We start from the raw sequence: 19138 nt of genomic DNA on the forward strand, positions 1-19138 counted from the left end.
CACTTTCTGTTCCTGCTCCTCTAGGGCTTTGTTCTGTTCTGACACCAGCTTCATGACAGAGTAAAGCTACCGTTTACAGTGCAGCTACTTCTAATTTACACCAAAAAAAAAAAAAAGAGCTCAGAGTTGCTTTCAAATCCCCAGTCTAGAAAAGTCTCTCAAGCAGAATTTCACCTACTTCTTATTGCAAATGTAATACAAAATGAACTGTATTCACTATGTGCAAATACAATTCTTATATCCTTCTTAAATAAACCTTTCCTTGACTTTTAAAGGAATCAGCATTTCTGGATTTTAGTCTATTAAAAAGTTCTGAGATCTGAATGTTCAGAAATCAAGTACTCGATAAGAAAGGTCCAAAAAATGAAAGTAAAAGTGTTAGCAAGATGGTGTCAAAGTATCAGAGAATTAGCAACCAGCACACTTAGCAGAAATCCAAACAGTAGAATAGAAACTAAAATAAAAATCTCAGTCAGTGAAGGAAATGTGATTGTTTTCCCAAATATGTTGACTCTTGACAATTTCTGAATTGTGATCACAGCAAGGATGCTAAGCTCCACCACAACCCCAGGATACCTTTGAATTCCTCACTGATACTTGCTTCAGCACTACTCATTTTTCAGTGTTGGCTTTCATTTCTTGTTCTTTGCAGACCAAGCTCTGAGGTGAATCATATGTGTTTTCCCTTGGAAAACCTAACAACAGTCCTATGTTTAGCTTTCTGTCTCCTCCGTTTTCTTCTCACTCATGCTTCAGAAGCATATTTCTCTTTTAGATTAGTCATTGGAGGGCGCTTGACCAAGCCAGCAGCAATTCCTCCCCACCGTGCACGATCTGCGCCCTCGCCGTGCTGATGACACTGGGTGCCACGCTGGGAAGCTGCTGCATGTCCAGTGTGCCTGGGGTCACTGTGAGTAATCATGCTGTAAGTATCGAATCAGTCTGTCCGGGAGAGGCAAGGTGTCAAGAAGTTTAATGCGGTTTCTTCCAACCAGGCTTCGTACCTTGATGCGGCAAAGATGGGAAAGAGGTCGTGGGGGCTCTGAAAGACAGGCAGGTCAGAAACATGAGAAGAACAGGTTTAAACTTGAGAGGGCCAGCTTGGCTTGGCCAGGTCAGTAGCAAGAGGAAAACGGGAGAAGGAGGAATGAAAAAAAGGGGGCTTTCCTGTAATGGAGGGATGACGCATCTGGCGTTGGTGGCAGCTCATCTATTCTGAGGCATGACAGGGAAGGAAGCAGGGCTGGAGGATGGGGTGCTGTATCCCATCTCAGCCTTAGCAATGGACTTACTTTCTAGGAGGATTTAAACAAGCTGCTACACAGAACTCAGCCTTCCCACTGAAAATAAATGTAATATGTACCAAATTTAGCTTGGTGCCAGAAAACCAATTCTGATAATATCTATGAAAGACTTTGGATCCTGAGGGAAGGGATATTTAGGAGAGCAGAATATTAGTAAAGGCTTTAAAGGCCACTGGTGCCTGCTGGGCTGCTGTGGAGATGGTCATGCTGCCTACCTGCCCTGATCTGACTGCACCGCAGGTGCAGCCAAATGGGTCTTCCTGCACTGGCAATGCTCATTCCCAGTGGGTCAGATCCACAGCTGGTGTACATTTAACATCACAGAGTCAGTGACACCCCAGCAATTTCTAGTGCTTCATACCTGGTCCAAAATGTAATTCAGTTTCAGTAGGGAAATCCTATCAAGTTTAAGGGATGAATACTAAGAGGAGATGGTGACTGAGGTTTTGAATCCAACAGTGGGACTATTTGTGCCAGATTCTCTCCTGGGTGACCATACCTGCTTTTTCTTTAATGACAGCCCAGTCCTCATAGCTGTCAATATGCTCCTTGAGCCGGGAACAGAGCTGCACGTTACCCACATAATCCAGGAGAACATCGATGATCGGCCCGGCCCAGCGACTTATCTCTGGAGTAGACACCATTTCACAAAACTTCAAGGAAAAACAGATTGACTAGTCAGTGGGACATGAATGCACCCATGGAAACTGCAACAGGTTTGCTGATCTGAAGGCTTTGGTGATCCCACCCTTCTACCAGCTGTGAGGACAATTACCAGCTTCCCTTTAGAAAACTTCAACTAAAGCCTCTTTTTTTGCAACTGAGGGTAGAATCCCCTCTTTACAACTGCAGGAAGACACAAACCCCTGGTGAAGTCCTAGCTCTGGAGCATGGAAAGGATGCTGAATTGTTTACAGGGTCCAAAGGTCCTACTTCCGCAGAAATGGGAGTGCAGAGGGGCTTTGCCCCAAGCCAGTGAGGGAGCTGCTGAAAGGTCCATGCAGCCCAGGGCACTGTGACCCAGCATGCTGGGTCCCTTTCCCTTCTTGGGAGGGGTTCTGTGGGGCAACTGTGCACAAAGGAGGCTTAGGGAAAGAGGGAGATGCAGCAGAGTGCAACACCTCCTGCTTCTTGTGAACCCACTAGTATCTGCAGCTTTTGGGGACCAAACACCTTACTAGAAACAAGTCTGGGGAAATCTCTGCACAGATGAATCCCAGGCAGTTTTACTTCCTCGTGAGAGAACTATCCTGGGCCTAATACAGAGGCATCTTCCTTACTCAGTCCGGGATCAAGCAAATTTTCTGTTGCCCCCAGTGTGAGCTGCAGAGTACTCAGAGCCGTTGCACGGAGGGCTGCTTATGGAGATACTGAAGAACAGACTTAAGGACCTGACTTTAAGCAGTCTCATTTCAAAAAAGTAGTAACTTCTCTTCCCACTTTGATCTAAATATGTATATTATACCAGACAGTTTCATCTATCTCTGTTAGGGTGCTGCATATGATGAAGGTATCTGTGGACTTATCTGCATGTGAGCAGTCAGAAAGTTTAACATGAATTAAATCATGCTGTGTGAACAGGAACTCAGGCACATGGCTGAACCCAATTGAATGATGGTGGCTTAAGCACCATCCATCAGCTTAGTCACTGAGACTAAGGTCTGCAAGCACCCTTCAAGCCCAACCCAAAGAGGAAAGAAAATGCACCAGCTTAAACCTCTTTCAGTTTAAGCTCCTGTAACTAGATCAAATTTGATTATACATGTATGAGCCCTAACTCAAAATGCATTAAACTCTTGTGTGGATACTCTAATCCAGAAATAAAATTATATTAGTTCACCTAGGAAAGAATAAAGCTGTGGAAAATTGTAAGGCCATTTTATTAAAGGTGAGAGCATTCACAGAGGTGTTTCCTACTCTTCTGACTTGTTTTTTCACTGAGCACCACCACGTAGTGTTTCCCAGGAAAATTAGATACAGTAATGTTGGGAGGATCCCAGTGGACAACCCACAGTTTCCTACATGTGTCACTTATAGGAAGTTCAGTTTAGTATATCTGGCTGTCATTCTCCAGAGCATATGCCACTGCCATGCAGTTACCCATAGGATGTGCAAACTGGGTATCTGCACTACCACCTCCAAGCAGTAACTCCACTTTGTCAGAGTTTCAATGAGGACGCATGTGTAGGGCAATAAAACATGGGATCTTACCGCTCTCCTCTTCTTGTCTCCGCCAGAGACCTTGCCTGCCTTTTTCTCTCTTCCCTATTCACAAGCTCAGTCTACAAAAACGTTTTCTGGAACAAAAATGTTCCAAAACATGTTGCAGGAAAAGGAGCACAGCAAAACGAAGCAAAATAATGCAAACCTGCAACTACAGGCAATGGGATTTACTCAGGGACAAAGCACCTTTGAGCCTGCAGTCTCGGTAGGCCCCTGAATGCCCTCTCGCGGCAGTAGGACACTTCACTCCCCATGTTCACTGTTTTGACACTGCAATTCTGGAAATGTGGAGTGAGACAGCAACCATTTTTCTGCACTCACTTTCTCCAGGATACATTAATTTAGTAGCAACAGTAATGATTTATACTTATGCATTTTTCAAATCCACTTCCAGCAGCTGTATAAAGACTAATCATTCAGATTTATTATCCTTACATAATCTTATACAAGAAAATAAAAAATGCACATCTTTTGTGTGGAGAAAGCTACAGTTTCACAGGATCCTCTATATTTCAGAATACAAACTGTATCACAACTATATCATGAAGCTACACCACACAAGCCTTACTTTTATTAGCCAAATTCCTAGCAGTAAGAAGCAAATTTAAAATAACATTGGAGGGAAGGGATTGCTTTTTCTCTGTATGCTTTTGTCCCTCACCAGTCTCTCTCTAGGCACAGATATAATTTTATACAGCTTTTGCTACCTCTGCCTCACGTGGTCTCTTTGAGGTGATGACTCTGTTTGTGAGTGACCTAATATTTTGTTAGGCACTAAAAGTAGTTTTAGGTAAGATCCAGAGGGAAATAATGTACTTAAGTAAGTAAAAACAGAACTAGTTTTGAGTGGTTAGGATACCATAGAGGGCTACAGACAAACCCTCTCTCCTTGCCTTGGAATTCCAGCCCTCTGTTCACTCTACATGCTACCATATTACGGTTCAAGAACTAGAGATGATATATTCTATTAATTTTTCTTTGACAAAAATGTGGTATCCTGGAGCAATTTTGCTGCGACAAACACTCTCAAGGAGAAGTCAGCTCTGTTTGGGATAAGAGATTATTCTGATGGACTTTTACAGTCCTCTTTCTAAGATTTCTTTTCATTTGTTTGTTTCCCAGACATGTTACTGGAGAGTAAAGTCTTTTGGAAGGCGGGACTGATAAAAAGGTCAAGATTTCCTAGGATCTTTTAATGTTTTCCTTTATTCGCTCCACCACCAAGGAGCATTTATTGGTGACCATCTCTTTGGGCTGAATGACACTTTCTTCCGAATCCCTCAAAGCTACACTTAAACTAGATAGAAGGTGATTTATTTCTTCCCTGATTCTTTGCAAAATAGAAAGACTGCTGTGCTGAGATTTCTTCATTGTGTTGCATGTTGAAGGGTAGCAAATTTTGATTGGAGGGTCAGATTTTGTTTGGGATATATTGGAAGGAGTCAACATGCAGAGATCAGAAAAAAATGTGTAATCTGAGAGATTCTGCAAAGTCCTTTAAGGGATTGAGAGTCCAGTTCCAGCACAAGGGAAGCTGAGCCCAGCTGCGCTTTGGAAAGGACTGCAAAGACACATGTGTAAAACATGGATATCTAAAATCTGTAAGTGGCTTCGAAAATATGAAATCATGGATCTAAATCTCCTAATCTCTTTTGAAAACTTCAAATATAATGCACAGTCATATAGCTAATGTAACAATTTATGCTGTCTCTCCAGGGCTGCTTATCAGACAAAACAAATCTTACAGGGCAAATAAAACAAGCAGGTTTCTACTGCCCATATGCTACCGCCCATATGCTACTGCCCATATGACACTGCCTGTCAAGAAAACATGCTTCACTCCTGGCACCTCAGGTCCAGAGGAAAAGAATATTGTACATCTTGACAGCAAGGCTGTCAAGATGGCTATAATTCACTGCAAATTCAAGCTAGGGCCACAGCGGCTGTTGCCTACCATCCTGCTGTCTTTGAACATGGACTTGGAACATTCACAGACTGTTATTGAGCCTTTTTTTCTGTAAATAAACTAGGAATAAGGGCATCTTCTCTCACAGGAAAGTTGGAAGAAAAAATATGTTAAAGTTGTCAAGATACATGGGTAGGAGACGTCCTCAGAAGTACTGTAGGTAGACTAGGCAGTGCTTACCTGTACCACAGTTGGCTCCTTGGACAGCTGAGGATCATTAAGTCTGTCCCGTCTGTAATTTAATGCAGGGTGTGGGCCGTTTCCGTACTGACACTCAAAACAGGAACCTGCATCACAGCCCAGATCCAGGAGATACTTCAGCACGGAAAGGTACTTCATTGAAAACATGATGGTAGCTGGAAATGCGGTGGGATGGCTTGATATATAGGCATCAATGTTTGCTCCATGGTCAAGGAGCAGTTTCATGGTCTTCAGGCAACCATGGCGGATGGAGATGAGTAATGGGTTAATGAGGTCAACATTGGGGTTGGCTCCGGCTTGCAGCAGTAGCTCTGTGGCATAGATGTTGTTGTTAAAAACAGCAAAATAGAGGGGGGTGGTGCGTCTGTCCTCGTAAAGGCAGGACCGTTCATTGGAGAGGGCGGTGTTGACATCGTAGCCAGCATCAATCAGCTCTTCCAAGATATCATCATTGTTGCGTTCAGCCGCTAAGTGCAGGGGGCTGATGCCACTACGCTTGACGCGGGTGCGGCTGGTCACAGGGATCAGCATGGAGACAATCCTGCCAGGTGGAGAGTCAGTGAACAGCAGTGAGCTCTAGGGGATCTAGGGGATCTACAACCATACAGCAAATCGTAGCGGTATGGTTGTAACCATAAGAGAGAGCCTGCTAACTCAGGCACAGGAACAACTCTCTCTGAGAGAAACAAGGGTGTGAACTTGAAACCTGTCAACAACTCCCTGTGCTCCTACCTTGCCAAAAATGTGAGTGGTGTGACCCCCTCTTTCATGGAGGAACAAGTTTTTTTGAAATTATCACCCCGTTTCTGTGAGGCAATGGCTGCTACAGGGGCACTTACGATGGAAGAGACAACATGCTAGCACTCACCTACCCTGTTGTAACTTCTCTTAGGTGCCACAGCCCAAATGGCAGACGCCCAGCCGGAATCTCCCAGATGTTCTGCACCTTCATCATTGCACTGTGGGTAGGACTGCAGGAACAGGCGCATGGCCTCCGGCCTGAGGTGCCAGCAGAGAGGCTGTATCTCCCCACCTCCATCAGGATTGCTTTATTGCTTAGCAGAGAATGGTGCCAACATTGGTAGGCCTCATGGGTCACAGCCACAGCAAGAGGCTTGAGACCAGAAAAGGGGAGAAACCAAACCTTCCTCTGCAGGACTGAGCTAGGATAAACTACATATTTGGTTCCCAGGCCTCCCCGCTCAATTTTACAATTCAGTTATTACCCTGGATTGATCCCCATTCTGGAGGCCCTCACTTGGCTTTTGGCTGTGGCAAATCCATGGGGCCATCAACATCCATCCCTGATCATGGGGAGCCAAAAAGACAATTAGGAAAGGGGAGAAAAAGAAATAAAAATATTTTCCAGGCTGGTTTCCATGCTTTAGCCCAGGGAGAAAAAATGTACAGCCAAGTCCTAAACCCTAGTAATCAGGGATTGCTATTGGAAAGTGTGATGTGGCCTTAAACACAGCAACATAAATCAAGCTGCTCTTGTTATGTAACATGAAGTTCAAATATATGATCTACAGGAACCCCACAGTCGCAAATCTGTGATCATTTTTATGTCTCCATAGGTGTCATTGGAGCTGCATGACCAGCCCCATGGGTTAAACCCTCTTTTCCTGCTCATAAAGTTGGGTGGTTTAGCCACGGTGCTAGGTTGATTCTGTAAATACAGACAAGTCACCTTAAGCTACTTCCAGAAAGAGACTAGGGAACATCCAACCTGAGTCTGCCTACTGTCTCAGGAGATGCCCATGCTCCCTGTATAATGCCTGTGGAGAGAGGGATATCTAAAAAGGAACTTGTGGGAGCCAGCAAGCTAAGCACACCTTCTCCTCCTCCTCTTCCTCCCATGCAGACTCCTCTATCTAGCAGTCAACAGCTCTTCTAACACACAAACATGCAAAGCTCAGTTTCCTACCATGTCGTATGTCTCCTTTAAAATGCTGCATATCTTCAGCTTGACTGCTATGGCTGGTCCCAACGCTGGGCCCTCAAACATATATTTACATAATGAACTAAGCCAAATATAAGTGCTCGTCTCAGGAAAACCTTTGTCTGTGATGCATTGAATGATCCTGTGAAAGACTGAGCCTCCAACGCTCTCAGGAGCTGAAATAAGAGTTGAAGATGCATAACACTTTACAGGATTGTGTTCCTATTTACATGATGGACTGTTGATGTCTCCAAGTTACTTCTACATTTCATTTTTAAACAAAAAGGCTTTTTTAATTATATAAATATCTTGGGAAATTAAGCACTTTTTTTTCTCGTCCAAGCAGCCTCACTAATCTTCCAGTGCTGTGACGCTCACCAGGGAGCAGGAGGTTTGGGTGCTGGTGAGCTGGCAACTTCCCACCATTAGCAAATGTTCTGTAAGAGCCATAATAACAAAAAGGGCACAGAGCACTGCAAGGACATCATGCCAAGTACCAGCATTAGTCATCCCATGATCAACTGTTTTGAAGATTTAAGGGTCTGTTTTGTTCTTTCCCTCCAGCGTATGTGCTTCAGCCAGCTCTTCACATCTGAGTTAAAGAGGCACTGCGTCATTTCTGTCTGCAAGAGGGACCTGAACCTCACCGCAGGGGTGCTACACTGAGGCTCTGCATCCAAATGCTGCCATGTCCCAGACCTCAGTACACTCCCTGTGCCCCAGATTTATTTTGGGAGGAAAAGCAGGAAGCATCAGATTTGTATCATCAGAGTTTAATTTTGTAGCTTGAACCTCTCTCTCTTCCTCATCCTCCAAAGTGGGTTGGTTCAGTAATACGGTGCCTTCACCTCTGCAGTCTTTCCTGTCTGTCTAGAGGGAGAAAGCAGCTCAAGTGAAGGCAGACAAGGCCAGATAAGCCAGACCACATCCACGTCTGTCACAGGGCTGAGCTTCATGTACAGTTTCAAGATAGTGCCGAGTTGCCCCTTATCCCTGACAGCTGCTTCTATGATTTCTCTTTGTTAGAAATTATATGGAGGAGGAGGCAGAGCATCCTTAGTATGAGTGCGCCAAGAGTTTAATGACTTGTATTTACTTAATAAATCTGCCCACACCTCACAAAGTCTTCCCTTCTCAGCATCTCAGTTCCGAGGGGGAAGGAGTTAAATGACTGCTTGTGATTGTCCTACAGCTGATGAGATGACCCTTATGAATTTCAGGTCAGTATTGACAAGGTGTCATTTAAAATAAACAAACACCAAGCAACAAGAGTTGACAGTTGAGCCTTGGGACGACATTCTTGGCTTTTTGATGGTAGGGAGCCTTTGTGCTCTGGCAAAAAGTTGAAGCGTGGAATTCCTGCAGAATTACGTATTAAATCTGCAGGAATACAGAGAGGTCACCGTGAAGGGTGTTATTTTACTGAATACCAAAGGAATTAAGAATGATTAGCCAATTGGGCTAAAGCTTTGTCATTTAGATAAATATTTATAGGAGAAGATCTTTTTCTTTTTTCTTTCTTTGGCACTTAGTTTGCAGCAGTTGTGCACAAAAATTTGTGCTCAGTCTTTTACAAGTGAAGGAACTCGGAGTTTGGGCTGAATTCTGGTCTCATTTATGCTGCTGGTTGTTGGGAATAATAGTTGTGAGATCTGAATCAGGCCCTTTCTTTCATAACGGGGATGGATTCAGGTTGCAGAGTTTCCATGTAAATTTCTTTTCAGGTTGGAGTGTGGAACTATTGAGGGGAGGAAAAGATTCAGAGAGATGGTCCAAACTCTATATACAAATTGGATTCAGATCAGCTTACTGTATTTTCAGATGAACTTTTTTGAAACTGAGCAACTGGAGCTGGGTCCTGTCTCTGGCACATTTCTCATCTAAAACGTGTTTGTTTTCAAGAAAATGTCTTTGTAACTCGAACCCTAGAGAAAATTTTGAATCATGCCTGCATTAGTCTATGCAGGGTATTCATGTACATGCTGTAAGTGTATAAACCCATGACATAAATTCACACTGGGCTGCCCTCTAGAATACACAGCTTGCACAAAGAAGCAGGCCTACTCCAACTACAGAAAATGAATATCCTCAGGTCTATCAAGTGAGAGAAGCTTAATTGGGATTCCCAAGCAGACCTAAATGCTAGGATAAAAGATGCTATGGGAAGGTGTAGTGCTGTCAAAAGTTTTCATTCCTCAGACATTGTGAAATATTTAAGAATCCGCTATAGCAGTTGATTGCAAAGATAGCTTTACTATCCAGAAACAGTCTTTGCAGTTGGATATACTCTCTCCTTTGACTGTTGCTGAAAGGATTTTGATAGAATCTGTGATAGTCAGAAGAGTTCACTACAGTCACCAAAAGGGTCTGTCACTGCAAGATGTGACTGTGTTTTGCAAAAATAGCTGCGGGCCACTCACCCTTCCTGCAGCGAGGGGTTAAAGGCAGGAGCTAAAACTTGCCCCAGGATCAGAAGTAAATGCTAAGAAGTTCAGGCTCAGAAGCACAAAGAGCTAGGTAAACACTATTTACATGACAGTGCAACAATCCCATCCCTAGACAGAATCTTCTAAATTGATATCCTTTATCACAGGCTGTAGAGTTTCTCCCCCTCCTATAAACACCTCTACTTCAGAGCACTGGTAAATCTACCCAATTCCTGGTTATTTTTTCCATTAGTTACTTTTCTCACTGTTGAAAGAATGTGCTCAGCTCTACCCCAAACACATTTCATTTCAGAAACAAACCACTGGATCTTTTTATGAATTTGTCTGTTACATTTAAAAGTCATTTAATGACTCACTAATAAAGTATATTTTCCAGACCGCAAGTAATTCTTGTACTTCTCTTCTGAAACCTTTCCAATTTCCTGAAAGGTTTCTGAAACGGAGGATACCAGAACTGGACACCATATTCTAGCAACAATCTCACTAATGCCCTAGAGATTCACTTAACCACTTCCCGCTGTCAGCATCTGAATTATTGTTAATAAAACCTGAACGTGAACACACCAGAGGTTAATGCAGCATGTTCTGCTTGTGCAGAAGAATCACAATGGGCTCATGTAGGAAAATGATTGCAAACTATGCTGCAATAGCTATTGAGGACTAACCCCTCTCCCCCAACACACACACACACACATGCTTTTTTATTGTCTCATGCATCTTTTGTGGAGCTCAGTTTAATCCACTTCCAAGATACATGAGGTTTTTTAGCTGTAATAGGTGATACCTTGGCAAAGCTAAAGGAATCTTGCACCCCACATTCCTGCTCACCCCATCCTATCCCAACTTGCAAACACACTCTTCAGTCTATAATTTCCAGCCCGAGCTCTGCAAGCGGAAAGCCCAGTTCTCAGCTGGCAGCTCCCTTGCTCACGATGCTCAGAATTAGATCTGGGACATTACATTCTCCTTTTCATAAGGACTTTGGATTCTTGTCTAAAAGATGAAACTATGATATTAACTAAAACTTACTCGCAAATTCCTTTTTTGGCTGCTATGTGAAGAGGTAACAGGCCATCCTTATTGGCTTTGTTAGCATCTGCTCCATGGGACAAAAGAAACTCCACAATAGGTACGTGTCCATTTTTACAGGCTTCATAAAGAGCAGAGGCATTATCACTGGCTTGAGTATTTATATCAGCACCTAGGAAGGAAGAAAATCTTTGTAGCACCAAAAGGTTAAAATCATATGGAAGGAAGATACTTTGAATGAACATGTATATCTCCATGACACTGGAGCTACAAAATGTGCTGGACGGGGATGTGAATGAGGTCATATCAGAGGTGACACAGTCGTATCAGTTATATACAGTTATATCATAGATTTCCACTGGCTTTTATTATGATGTGTATTTTATGAGGGAGAGTTTAACGTGGGTGGCAACCATTACCTCCCAATCATGAATCCAGGCTCCATTCAGCTGTAGCTCAAAGGCAAAAAACTTTAAAATGTGCTATTCTTTATATAGCATAGCCTTTTCTTTAGACACAATAATTCCATTAGTATTTATGTGTTTATACTATGTATATACACTATGCCTGAGCAGGAGTTTGGACTAGATGTTCTCAATAGGTGCTCTCCAAAATTCTATGGTTATGTATTTATGATATACATTTATTTATATTTATACATATTATTTATACTCTATTCACACTATAAGTACATTTATACTATTTATACTATATTTTAATTTTAGTACATATCCAGGCTAAAATAGGACTCTATATCATGACAGCTGCATGGTACCAAGCAACAATTCTAATCAGCTTTTATTTGGGCATGCCATAGTCAATGAATATTTAATTTCAGAACTCAACACCTGAGGCCATATCTCTTCACTTCACAAGGGTTCAAGTTAGGCTCCAAATGGTTTTACTAAAAAAAGATAAATGTTATTAACAGGCTACTAGGTTATTTGGGGCATTTTTTCTTGAGCTCTAGTGTGTGCTTGGCTTAATAAACAATATGCAAGAATAAACCAAGACCTAATAGTTTTTGGCCACAAACAATTTGGAATTTAGCTTTTTCTGTGCTAAATATTTAAGGCCTGAAAGCCTGGGTTTCAACTGTAATATACTGTACCATGGTGTCCTCAGGAAGGCTGCTCTATGTGTATCCTAAATGGGAATGACAGTTCACTGGAGTTTGGCTTCTAAACTCCAATAAAGAAGCCAATCAGTCTCCCATTTGATCATGAAAACTCCCTGCCAAAGAGAACATTTCCCTGTGCTCTCACCCCAAACTGAAACATCTGTGTTGTGTTTGGCCCTTTGAAGATGTTGTAGCTGGAAACATCAGGAGAATTGCAGTGACAAAACATAACACAGGACTATGTTCCTAATGAAAAAGAAATGAAAAAGAAACCCTTTTTATGATGAACATTGCTCATCATAAACAATGCAGTGATATCATTCCTGGGATTCTCAGAGGAGCTTTTCAGGGCTTGAAAAAATTGGACAGTTTTATTGGATTTTCTCCTGTGTATTATTCTCAAAATTGAACTTTAAGGAAATCCTAATATCTATCTAAGCTGCAACAAATCACATTCTGGCTTAGTTTCTAAAATCGTAGGCAGTATGGTGGACTAACTGGTCATATAAAACTGACTTGACAATGCTACCTGGACAGCAGAACACATTTTTTGTTCCCCAACTCTCATATCTTTCTTAGTCATACTAACTGCTTCAGAAGTTTTTCTTATCTTCATCACTGTTTAGCTCTTGTTTCGCAAGTGCAGGATCCAACTCTTACCTACATGGAAGATATTAGCCCACAGTGAAAATAAAATATGCCTCAACAGTAGTGAAGTATGTTGTGCTTATTGTAAAGCTGGTTTACATGAGTGGAGCAGTAAAAGGTAGGTTTAGTGTAAACTAGAATCAAATTCACTCTGTTTATATGTTTGAACATATACACGTGGGGAGAGTGAGTCTGCTTCTCCTTGATGTAAATCCATTAACTATACAATAGTACTTTATTTATTTTCAGCAGGATTCATTAGTGGAGGAGAGCTAAACTTGCCCATCACCGCACATGTTCATAAGCAGATGGGGTTGGCTAATATTCAACTTCTGCCATCTATTACCACCTACAGTTGTCTTTTATGACTGATTGCATTTTAGGCTACATGTGTGCAGTAATATGGGTTTTGAAAGCTGTCAGGCAATGCAATTAGTGAGCACCATATTACTTCCCAAAGTAGGTGACTATGAATGAATGCTGAAGAAGCACATGTGTGTAGACCATGCTCTCTGAAAGACCCTACACAATTCAGCCATCTGGAGCAACAGGGTTTCAGCACCTCTGCAGGTTAGGCCTTGTCTCCAGAGACAGAAAAACTGAGCCAGGGAGAACTAATGGGAACTTTGAAATATTAAGAATTAAATGAGTAAAGGCATGTAACGGCACAACTGTACTCACCACATTTTGCGAGGTATCTCAAAGCTTCCAACTGCCCACTCTCAGCTGCGACAAATAAAGAAGTGATCCCATAGGCGTTTGCAGACTCAATCTTGGCACCCCCTTTCACAAGTATATCAATAATCTCGAGGTCGTTTCGGGAGACAGCCTCATGGAGAGCAGTCCATCCTCGATTGCAACGATGGTTGGTATCAGCATTGTACTGTACCAGGAGTCTTGCGGCCTCTGCATTCTTGCGCTCACATGCTGTTTTGGAAAAAAGGGAAGTGATTAGGACAGGCTTTTGAAAAGATTCTGGGTGTTGTGGTATCCATTTCATGTAGCATAAGGCAATATAATACAACTAGGCCATAGTGAGTAAGCCCAAAGATCCATCTAGGTCAATATGAAGGCCAAGGCTGTTACCAAATGACACTGTCTGGGGTTTGTAAAGGATGTGGCAGTTAAGCCAACCTTCAACCAGGACCTGGAGAAGGCTAAGTGTCCTGTGCAGGACTTGTGCCAAGCCTGGTACTGAGGGCAATCCAGCCCAGCACATTTATACCAACTGGACACCACAGTGACACAGGGAGGTGACGAGGTGCAGGAGATGATTTATGAAGAACAAACATGTTACAGAAATCACATGACCTGAACACTTTCTTTCCAAATTCTGTGCAAACCAACTCTGTATCTTACTGCCCTGGACCACAGATAAAGCTTTATATAGACAAGAAAATAAAAGAAGCTCAAACCAACAGTGGCCAGAAAGGGATCCTTAGAAAACAGTAATGGCGTGAGTCAGTAGCACTTTTTCAGCCTGCAACAATTTATAGTTCAGGACCATCCTGAGTTAAAGATATTTTCTTGATAATTAATAGTATTTTGTTGATTTTTATTCTACCAATTTGTCCCATTGCTTTTTGAATCCCAAATCATGAGGCTTCCTGCACACCTTTATGGTGGGACCTCAAACCAAAGGTACCTAGAATAAGCAGCCACATTTACAAGCCCCAATTAACATTTGTTGTACAATGTACAGAAAGAGAGGCCAGCACATTCCATAGCAATTGTTTTTTTTCTTTGAAATAATAGTGTCTTTTTCTCACAGAGGTCCTGCCTTTTGGTTTTGATTCTTCCCTTGGGATACCTCTATGGCTTCCTCTTCCATACACAGGTGTCAATCGCATGTACTGAAAGCAACTATGTGATTAGACAGTTCTGTAATTACCTATGCATAGCTCTGCAGAGTTTAATTTGCTTACATACTATGGATGACTAATTTGTTATGATAATTTTTTCACTCTTTTTTTCTTGGAGGATAGACCAGAAGATTTTGCATCAAGACTAGCACATTCTTAATAACAGTTTTTCTCTGGCTAAAGGGTACTTTCATATTGTTGTTATTATTATTACTATGAGCACTACTACTACTACCACCACCACTACTGTGTGTTTAATGCACAGTTGAACAGCTTTCCTTTAGCAGACTATAAGCCACAATTTTAAAATGAAACATTTTAAACTGAGCAGCTCTAATGCCAGGCATCCAAAGTTGGAGGCAAGACTACTGTTTTAACCAGTAATATGTGCTTTTTAATGTTTTAGAGTGCTAAAAATAGTCGTGGCAGGAGCAGTCAGTCAAAGGGGGATGGACATAAAGGTGTGAGAGATCATCTCCGTCTCTGAATCTTTGTGATATCGTGGATGTAATACTGTTCTGCTAAAGAGAGTGTTCTCTCTGACCAGCAGCAAAGTAGTATGTCCATGTTAAACACTTTATCTACCTCACTGAATTGTTAATATCTTGATGCATCTCCCATAGAGCACAGCCTGGCCTGGCCCACACAGTATATGAATCACTGGCATGTCTACAGTTACTGTACTCCCACATCTGACAGCCTCTTAGGTCCTACTGTTTAGAAAAGCACACATGTTCCTGTACTATCCAGCTTACCATAAGTTTGGGACATTGTGCAGACACACTGTGCTTAGGGCCCCACTAAGCACGACACACCCCACCCTCAGCACCACATTGCAGCCTGCGCCCTGCAGCACAGCCGCTCATCTCCTGTCTCTGATGTGGATGAGAAGAGAGACTGTAGCATGGCAGGTCAGACATGGGAGACAGAGGACTACTGGAGGGAGGTAGAAAATGGGAGCTAATCGCTGAGTTTCAGCCCTGCATCATAAGCAATCCTGCAGCACTGCCTTGGTGGTGCCAGAAGAGCTCAGCATCCCTGGAAAAGCAGCCACTCACCTTTGTAAAGCGGCGTTTCTCTGGCCTTGTTGGAGATGTCGGGCTCAGCCCCAGCCTGCAGCAGGGTGAGCAGGCAGTCCAGGTTGCCCCGGCTGGTGGCCAGGTAGAGAGCCGTCTCCTCATTGAGGGTGCGCTGGTCAATTGTGCCGGGGTATGCTGTGAAGAAACAGTGAGCCCAAAGTCATTATGGCATGTAATGCACAAGTATGTGCAGCATCATCACCTTTCAAAATCCTTAGAGTTTTAAGTGAGTTTTTGTTGTTTGTTTCTTTTCTTTTCCTTTTTGTGCTGGGTTTGTGTAGTCAGGGAGAGGCTACAGGGGTGGCTCCTGTGAGAAGCTGCTAGAAGCTTCCCTGGCTCCAGCCCGGACCCGCCTCAGGGCAAGGCCAAGCCCATCAGCAACGGTGGTTGCGCCTCTGTGGTAGTGTATTTAAGAAGGCGGGGGGGGAACAAAACAGCACCAAAAAAAACCCAAACTCTTGAGGTGGTGTGAGTGTAAGATGGAGGACAAAGAAGAAGAGAAGAAGGAGGAGCAGGAGCTACAGTAAAGAGAGCAGGAGAGGAAGAAGAAGATGGCAGAAGAAGAGGATCTCCAGTGAGGAGTGGGATGTGAGAGAAACAACCATGCAGACACCGAGGTCAGTGAAGAAGGAGCAGGAGGAGGTGCGCTGGAGCAGAGATTCCCCTGCAGCCCATGGTGAGAGGGCAGGCTGTGCCCCTGCAGCCCATGGAAGGTTAACGGCAGAGCAGAGATTGCCCTGCAGCCCGTGGAGGACCCCAGGCTGGAGCAGGAGGCTGGGCCCAGAAAAGGCCGCCACTCTGTGGTGGAGCCCACGCTGGAGCAGTTTACGGAGGACTGCGGTGCGTGGAAAGGACTTGAGTTGGAGAAAATCATGGGGGCTGACCCCCGTGAGAGGGACCCCGCGCTTGAGCAGGGGAAGAGTGTGAGGAGTCCTCCCTCTGAGGAGGAAGGAGCGGCAGAAATAATGTGTGATGAACTGACCGCAACCCCCATTCCCGCCCCCCCCGCATCACTGGAGGGGGAGGTGGTAGAGGTATCAGGAGCGGAGCTGAGCCCGGGAAGTGAGGAGGGGTGGGGGGAAGGTGTGTTTCTAAGATACGGTTCTATTTCTCATCATTCTATTCTGATTTGGTTGTTAACAAATTAAATTGGTTTATTTTTCCCCAAAATCGAGTATATTTTGCCTGTGACCATAAGTGGTGAGTGATCCCTCCCTGTCCTTGTCTCGACCCACGAGCTTTGCTGCTGTATTTTCTCCTCCCCATCCTACCTGCGGGGGGAGGAGTGAGCGAGCAGCTGCGTGGTGCTTTGTTGCTGGCTGGGCCTAAACCACGACACTTTTCCATGAGCAAAGTAAGTTAAGAATATACTATAAAGTTACTATAACTCAGATTAAGTGTCTAAATCACAGGCTTAGATTAAAATGTTCGGCTATGGCCACTAGTGATGCAGAAAGTTGTTGAGTAACTGCTCTTCAGTAGCAGGTAGAAAACAAACTACAGTAGTTAACCACCTTCAAGCACCAGCAAAGAGGTGCTGGGCTGGATCTCCAGCTAGTGGGAAGTGGGGTAATTGTCGTCAGCTGTGGCAGCCGGGCAGCTCACGACAGCCGAGAGCTCCGCTACAAGGCTTTACTGTGAGAAATCCAGGGCTTGGCAAGATCTATCCAGATATCACTTTCTCCTGAAGATCCTAACTCTTAGAGGCTTCAGTCTGGAAAGCTATTCTCAAAGAGAAGGTGAAATTAATGTACACTCAGAGAGGTTGGAAAAAAGCTTCACACACAGTCCCAGACCAGGATTGGGCTGCTGCTAATTTTGCGTTTTAGTTTATTCATATTCTTCTTCTCCCTTTTGTAATTAATTAGTTTTAACTTCACTGACCTTTTTGCAACAGGCTCAGGCAACCCACTTGGCCGTAGTACGCAGCTTCATGGAGGGGTATCCAGCCGTCCTTATTAGGTTCAGAAAGGTCTTTTCCTGATTTCATCATGTTGCATACTGCTTTTTCATCTCCATCCTTGATTGCTGCCACTACAGGGTCAAGTTCTCTTTAAAACAAGATTAAAACTCGATTACTGCTTCCTTCATTACTGAGAAGCTTTTTGCAGCAAAAAAATCACTGTATCATTTGGCCAAAATAGTGAACACCTACAGCCTATGTAATATGTATTTGTGGCCCTAAGGTATCTTGCTACAGGGCCTGTAGAGGTAAAATTTGTCTTCTCTAATTTGGCCATTCACAACAGATCAGAAGAATCACTGTCTGGAGGTGCTGATCTCTCTTCTCGGAGTGTAAGGAAAGTGTAGGTGTGACTAATCTCTGACAGAAATACTGACATTTTAGATATCTGGAGTTGGGGGAGACTAGCTCTACCCTTGCTCTGTACACTGCCATGAGTGTCCATGGTTGTGACAATTACATCACCCTGCCATTTGCTGTCCCACGTGGCAAGGTGTTTCCATATGAGATCTCTTAAATAAGATCAGCTTTGAAAAGAATTGCCCCTGTTCATCCCTGAAGCAAATTTTTAATTTGATTTGCAGGTGGCTTAGCCCTAAAGCAGAAATTCTCAATAAGTCTTATTCTTGTATTTTAAAGATACTTCTATTTCTCTTATGCAAGCCTGTTTTCAGAAGTTAGCTGGTCCAGTTATGAAGAAGGGAGAGCTCTGGTTAGACTGTGTGAACATTAGGGTGTTGGTCTGGCCTCTCCTTTCTTCAGCCAGGGAGGATTAAAATAAAAATCCACCCACGCAAGTGAAATTCTGCGCTTCATGACCATGCCCCACAGATCCCCAGCTGTTATTTCAGCATTGAGTACTCAAATTTTCAGAAATTATAACCACACATTGTAGACCTTCAAAAATGTCTTTGGTGTCCCAGTAAGACATACTAGGTGCTGGACACTTCTGAAAATCTGGTCTTTAGAAGCCTTCTTGGGAGCAGACCCATTAGCTCTGTTGACAAGTCCACTCCTGCAAACCTCTTAGCCAAGTTAGCAGTTCCCCAGGTAACTGCAACAGTCAGGGGCCTCTGGAACCACAACTGGGACCGGGTACCAAGCTGTGAAGTGGTTCATGTTCCTGTCCATTGGAACCCAGTAAACCACTGTCAGGCTCCACAGGGCCAAGTAACTTCTAGGCGCAAGGAGTAAAAGGAATGAAAAGATATTAGGGAGGGAGGGAATATTTTAAAGCCTCTTCAGAGTAGAAAGTCATTGAAATGTGTAGAATCACCAAAAATGTTAAAGTAGTATTTCAGTGTTTACCAGAGAAAACAAAAATAACATGAAAGTCATCTTTTTTTGGTGCTAC

General features: G+C 43.3%; 1 protein-coding gene across 1 annotated transcript in view; it reads right to left on the bottom strand.

Moving 5' to 3' along the window:
* Nucleotides 1-905: 905 nt before the first annotated feature.
* ASB2 (ankyrin repeat and SOCS box containing 2) overlaps nt 906-19138 on the bottom strand; it is a 30380-nt gene continuing 12147 nt past the window's right edge. The window contains exons 4-10 of the mRNA XM_050898338.1: nt 17706-17872; nt 15801-15956; nt 13562-13807; nt 11113-11284; nt 5674-6235; nt 1804-1957; nt 906-1042 (exon numbers count right to left, since the gene is read on the bottom strand). Coding sequence (XP_050754295.1) covers nt 906-1042; nt 1804-1957; nt 5674-6235; nt 11113-11284; nt 13562-13807; nt 15801-15956; nt 17706-17872 — 1594 coding nt within the window. The remainder of the gene's footprint in view (nt 1043-1803; nt 1958-5673; nt 6236-11112; nt 11285-13561; nt 13808-15800; nt 15957-17705; nt 17873-19138) is intronic.

The sequence above is a fragment of the Gymnogyps californianus genome, chromosome 5, assembly GCF_018139145.2.
Source record: "Gymnogyps californianus isolate 813 chromosome 5, ASM1813914v2, whole genome shotgun sequence".
NCBI lineage: Eukaryota > Metazoa > Chordata > Aves > Accipitriformes > Cathartidae > Gymnogyps > Gymnogyps californianus.